Source organism: Sardina pilchardus, chromosome 15 (assembly GCF_963854185.1).
Source record: "Sardina pilchardus chromosome 15, fSarPil1.1, whole genome shotgun sequence".
Classification (NCBI taxonomy): Eukaryota; Metazoa; Chordata; class Actinopteri; order Clupeiformes; family Clupeidae; genus Sardina; species Sardina pilchardus.
In genome coordinates, this window is record NC_085008.1 from 14,019,440 (window position 1) to 14,028,982 (window position 9,543).

Here is a 9,543-nt window from a genome sequence, read left to right on the forward strand (position 1 = left end):
AAAGCATCTCACTTTAGCTGTCTTTACAGCCATTAGCCCTGGTCTCTTCAGAGGCACCAGAATCAGCGATGGGAGATACAGCCATGTTAACATTCTGCCTGTCTGATACCAGCGAGACCCATGAAGTGGAGAACAAAGTCTTCTGTCTCTCCTGCCATACTTCATCAGGTAGCCAATCTCAATCAGCTTTAGGATATGTGACAACTAAAGCGACTGTAAAACATGCCTGAGCTGAATGTGAATTTTGACATCTTAGTGCTGAGTATGACGGATAAAGGATTCTACGTACTGTATGGGATTCAAGCTGAAAATACAGTTAAGTCCAGAAATAGTCTAAGTCAATCCTCCGGATACTAGCTCACGAGGACCTGACATGGATTGGCTCTTGATATCTTATGGTTGTCATTTAAATCTAATTCAGCATTACTGGTGAGCTCAGAGCTGATAAGACTGCCTAAAATGAGCACAGGCTACAAGAGAATGAATTGACACCAAAAATACTAAATGTCTTGGTTTTGAGAGTATGTCAACAGGATTTCACCACCCCCAAAATCCCAAAATAACCTTTAGGCCGCCCCAACAAGCTTCTCCTCACCCTGCTGGAATTTGGTCCTGCTGTTGTCATGGCGATAGCAGTGAATTGTTTTTTTTTCCCTTCTTCAAAAAAGGCTCCCATCAACCCCCTCCCTCCCTCAACACCTTTCCACAGAGACTTCCTCTCCAGTCAACTCCTCTTGTGCCTGATTGAATTCATTTTTCTGACTGTGATCTAATGGACACAATTCACTGTTAACATTTGGGGGACAATTCACTCACTGTGCTTGCTCTCTGCTTCACCGTGTGTGCCCTGTAATGCAACATGCCTTCACGAATACCACAATGGTTAAAAAAACACATGCTCTTGGATATATCTGTGGTGATGCTCAGCAGACATCCAAAAGACTGTGGGTTCGCCTGGCTGTGGAACAGTGAGGGGTTGAATGGAAATCTCTGGTGACCTCTTTTGATGAGGACTTATGGCTGGGCAATGCCTCGGGGCAATCACATGAAACATCAGCTGGTGTTGCACGCCAGGAGCAGCAGAGATCAACACCATCTCTCCCCGCCACTGACAACCTGTCAGGCTCCCCCGCCGGCACATACCACACAAATGCAACACACAAGCGATTCACAATTGCCTATATTTAGCTACTGTGGTGCCCCGCGCGCCCAAATGTACATTTGATATTCAGATGTGCACGGTGGGAGGGAGGACAAAGATCTCCCTCTTCTGTTTGACTTTTGAGGAATCTTCAAATTAATAGGAACTCGTGGGTGGAAAACATTTTGATCTACAGTAGCAAAGCTCCTTAGTATGCCATAGAATCTTGAACAAATGTATTGTGCTTTCAATGAGAAGAACAAGACCATCCCATGACAATACAAAAAAAATACAATTAAAATGGTATTTTCCTAAAGACGCCTCAATCACATTTTATGTACAGAAACGGTCGGAGCACTTAGTGCTGAGGAAGAGGCACTTCCTTGATGAACAACCCCTTCCCCCCCAACACGACAGCTCTCACTCCTGGAGCAGGCTCTCCCTGATGCACACACTTCATTATCCAGGGTATGGCTGGAGTCGGGGCTCATTAGAGAGATTTGGGAGAGTGGAGGAACTGTCAATCCACCTGCTCCCCCGCAACACAGTGTATGTGTGTGTGTGTGTGTGTGTGTGTGTGTGTGTGTGTGTGTGTGTGTGTACATGTGCATGTGTGCATCCATGAACATGCATTCACACTTGGCAAAGGGCTTGAGAAAAAAAGATAAAGGAGAAAGAGTATATTGAATAATGGATTACTACAATATTCCGTTTCCAAGAATTTCCTATAAATGCACACCATCCACACAGCACACACATTGCAATGGCTATAAAACAGACTACATTACTGAGTGGTTCATGGAGAGATGGTAATGATGGTGAAGAAGGTCCATAAACCAGTTGAAATCATTCTTAAATCTTAAAGCTTATGCCAGACTTAATGACTTGGTGTTCAGATCTGATTGGACTCATGGAACCATGGATTTTAACAACTGCAATTTATGCATTTAGTCACTTATTCAGTGGCAGAGGCTATCGAAGTGCAGAGCGAATCAATTTCAACCTTAATTCACTATATATTTTTTAGATAAAATGATGGATAAGGAAATATAATGCCTCTTTCAGCTTTTACTTCCTTTTGATAAAGGTAAATGCTAGACTGTGTATTCTATACACTTTTAAAACTGATTGTTTTTAACACATCTCCATGTTCAGATAGGGACAACACATTTGTTATAAGAGTGAACACAGATATCCACCAGCTGCTGTTCTACTGTGTGGAGAGCTGAACAATATCATACCTGTGCAAATCTGTCAGCCTTATATGAGGTTCCCTATGCCAGAGTTATTGTAAAAACACTGATCGATTTCATTGTAGCATCACTCATCGATTTCAGCCGGTCATTAAAAGTTTTTGCTGGCTAAGGTCTTCAGCGCCACCCTTTCATGCTCACATTTTCTACACCCATTTTCCACTGCCGATGCCAGATGTGTTCAGTCCTTCAATGTCTCTGGTTGGTCTCCAGCTAGTTATTCTGTAGGACTGCCAATATGCCAGTATGGATCTCAGCGCCAGGGGTCCACTGATGGGAGCTCTGGCCTCCACTGATATACCCAGCTGCCTGGATCCCAGTCATATCAAGAAGGCTCTCGTGTTCACTGCAGTGTGCTGCTGTCGGCTTAGAACAGAGGGTGCACAACAGGGCTTTGGTCAGTCAGTGGCTCATTACAGTCTTGCCCAAGGAAGAGAGGTGGCAATGCGCATGAATCCAGAACTGCTATTATCCTGTGCACAGTGCAGTGGATCTCCTACGGGAAGAGCCCGGGCTAAAGTATTCTGCTACTCCCTTGGCGTGACACTACACACAGATAGTGATGCAACTGCTTTGTCCAGAAGCCTCCTGAGCTTACAATAGTTTGCACGTGATTGATTAACTTGAGCCAATCAATGATGGCGGTAATCAATGACAATATTTGTGCTATCCTATCACTGCAAGCTGGCTGCTCGGTGCGTATGGCTAGCGATAGCAGTCAGTAAATAATGTATAGGGATGTTATCACTGAGTTCATATCCACGAGCACGTGCTTGGTTACTAATTAGTAATCCTGGTGACTTGCAACAGTATGGCAGCAGCCTGCCCTGTCCCTCAGGTAGGGCTACCATCTGGCTGCAGTGACAGCGTCCTTAGTCTAACTCCTTTTCCCAGCACTTCCTGTCATCCTCCTTTGCAGGAAGGCTACAGAACTGTTTCTCACATATAACGTTGGAGGACGATAGCATCGCTGTTGAACTCAGAAGGGGTTCAAGTCACTGGCACTGTGACTTGTGTCAGATTTACCAAGTGGAATGGTTGCACACAGACCTGTGTGTGTGTGTGTGTGTGTGTGTGTGTGTGTGTGCGTGCGTGCGTGTGTGTGTGTATGGTGTGCATGTGTGGCAGCGTGTGTGTGGTGTGCGTGTGTGGTGTGTGCGGTGTTTATGCATATGTATGTGTGTGTAAGTGTGTGTGTGTGTGGGTGGGGGGTTGATCAGTAGAGGTGCAAATTTAACGCCTCCAAGTTGTGAGCTGTTACACCTGGTGACTAGCGGGGGTGAGTAATTACAGGGTCACCATACAGCGTTGCACTGCAATGTTGACGTGCTGGAACAGGGGCCAACAGAGCTTCTTTCTTTGAAATACACTACGCTACATCACAACTATAGAAGAAATCAATGTGCATGCCTCAAACCATGAATCAAACCATGAATCAGTTCGCCCCTTCATTTCAGGCATGAGCACTGATTTCCTCCAATTAACTGTGACGATGGCACCAGCTGAAATATGAGCCATGAGCTCACAGAGCAAGGTGAATCAGGTTGCCATATTAGCCAGCACAGCCACTGAGATGTGTACGTGACTCTCACCACCCTCTACAGACAAAAGACCAAGCCGAGGCAAGCAAATAAATAGAGGAGTATTTGCTCTTAAGTGTATGTTATTTGTCTTGTAAGTAAAATGTTTTCAGGCCTATACTGAAAAACAATTATTTTGTCTAACATTGACACACAGTATATGAGGCACGAGAGATCACTCAGACCTTAGGACATGAGTTTGACATGTATGTACTGACTACTCAGACGTTGCTAACTTGCTAGGCCATAGGCAATGCAGTGATAATTCTCACAGCGCGGAGATGAAGTCAAGTGAAACACTATGCCTTGTACATCCCATCATTGCAAAAATCACTGAATGGACCATCACGTGCCACTTCTTTACGATGAGACACGAGGGGGATTTCCATGCATCATCTTGCCCCTAAATAGTCTGGTCTGTACGACTAAGTGATCTGGAAATGCCTAATGCAATTACCCTTCCTCCATTACCATTACACATGACTGCACAACATGACTGGCCTCCCATTTCCGTCACCTCCGCGGCAGAGTTTAACCTGTGTCCAAACTGAACCGGCACGTCAACAAGGAATCAGTATGGACTTCCTACTGCAAATGCTCCTCCCCTACTCCAGGCCCAGTGGCTGCATCTCCTACTTCCACACCACTGCGGAAGCCTCCCCTTCATCAAAGCAGCTTAGCTCGAGTCTCATAACTAATCTTTCTTTAATGGCTGCAACCATTAAATGCAATACAGTGTTGGGTAACAAATCATCCATCAATTTCCTCTCCTCCTCCGCCTGGGCCACTGTTATTACATTTGGAAGCCCAGGCTATAAATAAAATCCTTCCAGCAGCAGGCAGGCAGGCAGGCACGACGGGGAAATCAGGTTTCTCCCATACAGCTGCTGAAGGCTTGGAGAGAGTTATAAGCCACAGGAATAACAATCAGATCACTCAGCCTTCAGCTAAGCACAAAGTGTCTCCCATACAGTGATGCTTCAAAGTCTTCAAAGGTGAGGAGCCTCCTGACAAGGCTGTCTGTGTGATGTGCGATGGGAAAATGTGGCTTTGGCAGTGGCTGGATTCACTTATCACAGGCGCCCTGGTGTGATGTGTGTGTTTCAGCCATTTGGAAACTGTGTTCCCTATAGCCATCATTTTACAAGGACGTGTGGCAAAAGGATAATCTGCCAAAAAAATAATTGTTTGCAAATGCACAGTGAAATCCTTTTTTTTGTAAGAAAGTAATTAAGTGCAAAATGCATATAAAGCAGAGACTACTGGACCAAAAGCAGCCTAATGATGAACAGCATGCAGCAAGTGTATTTTACTAGCTTCGTTAAAGTGTGGTTAACCTAATTCTGCGGGCAGAGATTGGAACTGCAACCTACTGCACAAGCTGCCGTTACAGCTGTGAAAAGTGTTTTATTTAAAATTCTGGTTGAGGTTGACCGACTTAACAGAAAAAGAAGGCGGCGGGGGTGGGATGGGTGGGTGCTTCCTTGTAACATGCGTATTCATTGTATATTATAGTATTGTTTATTTTTATTTGGTCATTTGATTGAATTGACATTGTTGTTTGTTGTTTATTATTATTATTCCCCTTAACGTAGTCTTACCATTCCATGTTGTTGCTATTAGATGATTGGTTGAATGGACATTATTTGCTTATTTGCTATTCTCCTTTATTTCATTGTTTATTTTCATTTGGCTATTAATTGAATTGACATTGTTGTTTATTGCTATTCTCCCTAATGTAGTCTGACCAACTTTTTAAATTGTTTACTGTTAAATTTAATGTTGCTTTGGAGTTTGGACAAAAGCGTCTGCCATTTCCCATAATCATAACCATAACCACCATGTATAGTCGTTTACACCCTGTTGGCCGAACTCCACAGGTTCCCATAGGCTATTTACATTGCCTTCTGCCTGGAAAAGTTTTGGGAAGATATCCCTCCTATGTTACATAATGACATATTTCAATGGAAAGAAAGTCTCCATCTTCCTTGCCATTTGAATCCAGCATTTATGACATAATTCACAGTACAGTCATCTGTATGCACAGTGCATGCGAGCAAGGGTGGGGAACACCCTCTACAAGAGTCGCACACTTCCACTGAAAAAAAGTAATAGCTGTAAATTCTGATCACTGGAAAGGAGACAAATTTGACTATTTTCTGCCAATGACAGGCACAACACAAAGCTTCCTCTCCCACACCTGCCAAACGCCAAATCAAGTGACCATACGCAGGTCAGTGGCCTCAGTTGAAGAGTGAACTATGTCACCAACCTTATCTGGCACAGCTCCTGATGGCTTGAAAATATTTATGGCTTCCTTTGCATAGTGTAAACCTTTCAATTACGGCCACTGCCATTAGCCATTAACCAACAATCTGTCATTCCAGCTGTGCTAATAACGCTCTGCCTGAAGGAAAATCAAAGAGGAGATAACACATCGCCACTGAACCACATAGTGAAGGGCTGCAAGGGAAGCAAGGTACAGTAGATTTATAAACACACAGTGTAAATGGGTGAAAGACCTTGCATTTATCCACCAACCCCTTGAAGGCATTCAGTGACAATTAAGGATGCTCAAACTTTGCACGCACTTCAGCTTTATCCTAACAGGTTGTTGCTATGCAAGATCTGTCACTCCAATCAGAAGACAAGTGAGATCAGTCCCCACATTGATCACCGCATATACTGTATAGCCCATTGCTTCCATCTCTGCGATGTGTGCATGTGAACCGTGTGTGTGCCGGGCTTCCATTCGCTCTGTCTTACCTGAGGAAACGCAGCGGCTCAGTGGTCTCCGCTTCTGGTTCATTGGAGCTGTGATTCATCTTGTCGGTCTGTGATGGGCAAAGGCAGATGGTCAAATTCAACCAACACAGGCAACCTAAAATCACTCTGTCAGCTCTCTCTCTCTCTCTCTCTCCCTTTCTCTCTCTCTCACTATCTCCCTCTCCCTGAGCCTGTCTTCAGTTCAGCTCCTTGGCTCTCTCTCTCTCTTTCTATCTTTCTCCCCAGTGCTGCCTGGTTGACTCATAAAGCTCCGTGTTCGTATCAGCTGCTATAACTGGCAGCACTAGCCAATTAAGGCACAGGGCAACATGGCGGGAATCACCCGATTGGCTGAGCTCACTGTACTAGCAGCTCAGTCGACAAGAGAGAGCATCCCCCACCAGAGGCAGCGTCCTCAACAACAAAGGAGTGTGGTGAGACTGGAGAAGACAGGGAGAGAGAGACATAAGAGAGAGAGAGAGAGAGAAAGAGAGAGAGAGAGAGAGAGAGAGAGAGAGCAGCAGCTATACTGTGGCAGATGAACATAGATAAATCAATTAAAAACAAAAACTGATGATTATGAGCTTTTACGATGATGAAAACATTTTTTCACTGGCAAGAAATGAAAATGTGAAATGTGAACAAATGATTCGCAATGTAGCATATCAGCTGTACTGTATATCTACAGTATGGTCATTATTGATTAAAAAAAATAATCATTACATTAAATTAACTAAATTGGTCACAAACATATAATCAGTTAACTGATAAATGGCAGGCCTTCAGTAAACACTAACACAAGGCTCTTGGTTATTTCCAATAGACAAATTATCATTGTCAAGCCCTTCTACACTATCATATCACTACTTATTCTACATTATTATCGCTATACACATCAAATCAATGCCTCCCTGGGTTCTGCAAGAGCACTGGGAATAATTGGCATTTTGCAATAGTGACAGAAAGTGAAAGGACGGACACAGCAAGTCCCTCTGACAAGTAAAGTCTGTCCCCATCAGGTCATACCATGCCACTGCATCATTAATGATGGCAGATGTTATTCTGCTCCTGTCAGAGCCTCCAACTCAACTGGTGTTCAGCAGATATGATAAAGCAATCTACATTATGTTATAAGTAAATAATAATAAAAAAACCTTTATCAATGTAGCCTTATCTTAGCATGAAATACACCTCTTCATATTTTTCTTAAATGATTAGGCCAACCAAGAAAGTATTTTCATTCTACTATCTGTTTATTTTTTTTCTATATTATAAGAATATTGCCTGCAATGCTTCATGATGAAAGGCATTCATAACAATATTTCTTGCATTAAGATTGCAAATAGGTTTATTGGACCTATTGGCTACTGAAGGATGGGAAGACATCAGAAATCTAGGATGCCATTCATTCTGATATGCAATAACAGGCCCGTAGTCACAGGGGTAATTATTTACCATCATAAATTAAATAATTACCCATGTGGTACAATACAATATATTTCATTAGCCATACAGGCCAAACAGGGAAGCTACACGTGTAACCTAATGAAGCTACATTACGCATTAGCTCTAGAGGCCCGATGATGTTGTCATATTCTCATGACGTCACAAAGCACACTAATGATATATTGCACAACTATTCTCATCAAGGTCATTAGGCCAATTTCATCACCTGAGCGGTCCCAAGGAAGCATCCGTTACTCCAACCGGCAGAACAACGAGGTCGAGGTAGGGAGCGGGGTTTTGCACCCGCCCCTGGGAGTAGCCTTGTGATGGATCGGACCCCGTTTAACCTGGAATAACCTAACCTGAGTCTTTAACGTTGAAAAAAACCCCCATCAAAATGTACACGGAAAAGGTATTGAGGGGTATGGGCTATAAGATGGAGGCCGTGTTAGGTGAGGGAAGTTACTCCAAAGTTAAACTGGCTCATTCCCAAAAGCACAAGTCTCAGGTGGCCATAAAAGTTGTAGACCGCAAGAAAGCCCCGCACGATTTCGTCCACAAGTTTCTTCCAAGAGAGCTGGCACTGCTGCGAACTGTGAGGCACGAGAACATTGTTCGTGTCTATGAATTCATCGAAGTTTGCAATGGGCGATTATATATCGTCATGGAGGCGGCGGCTACAGACCTTCTGCAAAAGGTTCAAGAGGGCAACGGTGTACCGACAGATGTAGCCAAGGCCATGTTCTCCCAGATAGTCAACGCAGTGAGTTACTTGCACAACAGTGGAATCGTACACCGGGATCTCAAATGCGAGAACATCCTTCTTACTGTGGACAATCAAGTGAGGTTGACGGATTTTGGATTTGGGAGATTTGCGGCTGGCTTCCCCGATCTGAGCCAGACTTACTGTGGCTCTGCAGCCTACGCTCCACCAGAGGTGCTCCTTGGTGTGCCTTACGACCCCAGGAAGTATGATGTCTGGAGTTTGGGAGTGATCTTGTATGTCATGGTCACTGGATGTATGCCTTTCGACGACTCCAACGTCGCAGCACTGCCAATGATCCAGCGCAAGGCCTTGGTCTACCCAGATGATGTTCCGGTGGAGGAGTCGGTGCGCGTCATCGTGTCGCTTCTATTGCAGTTCAGCCCTTCAACGCGCCCATCAATCAAACAGGTTTCCGAGCAGTCTTGGCTTCAACAGTCAAGAGGCAATGGTATCAAGGGAACGGGGTAATTAAAACCAACTGAACCCATTTTTGTTTTAAATGGTCTTTTATATGTAAACTGCTTAACATATTTTGCATTTTTATAGTATATTGTTTAACATCTTGTCGATTTAACTGTAAAAAAGTTTACG

At 43.9% G+C, this 9,543-nt stretch overlaps 2 protein-coding genes across 3 annotated transcripts in view; one reads left to right on the forward strand and one right to left on the reverse strand.

The window, feature by feature from the left end:
- yjefn3 (YjeF N-terminal domain containing 3) overlaps positions 1-9,278 on the reverse strand; it is a 29,742-nt gene extending 20,464 nt beyond the window's left edge. Inside the window, exons 1-2 of one of the 2 annotated variants that reach the window (XM_062556993.1) lie at positions 8,413-9,278; positions 6,741-6,808 (exon numbers count right to left, since the gene is read on the reverse strand). In XM_062556993.1, coding sequence (XP_062412977.1) covers positions 6,741-6,799 — 59 coding nt within the window. In that variant the 5' untranslated portion in view covers positions 6,800-6,808; positions 8,413-9,278. Of the gene's footprint in view, positions 1-6,740; positions 6,968-8,412 lie in introns of those variants that run through there. The other variant, XM_062556992.1, reaches the window with a different exon arrangement.
- Positions 8,396-9,440, forward strand: tssk6 (testis-specific serine kinase 6). Its single transcript, XM_062556990.1, has one exon. It carries the CDS (start codon positions 8,584-8,586, stop codon positions 9,418-9,420), a length of 837 nt encoding a protein of 278 aa, XP_062412974.1. The 5' UTR covers positions 8,396-8,583; the 3' UTR covers positions 9,421-9,440.
- The last annotated feature ends 103 nt before the right edge of the window (positions 9,441-9,543 follow it).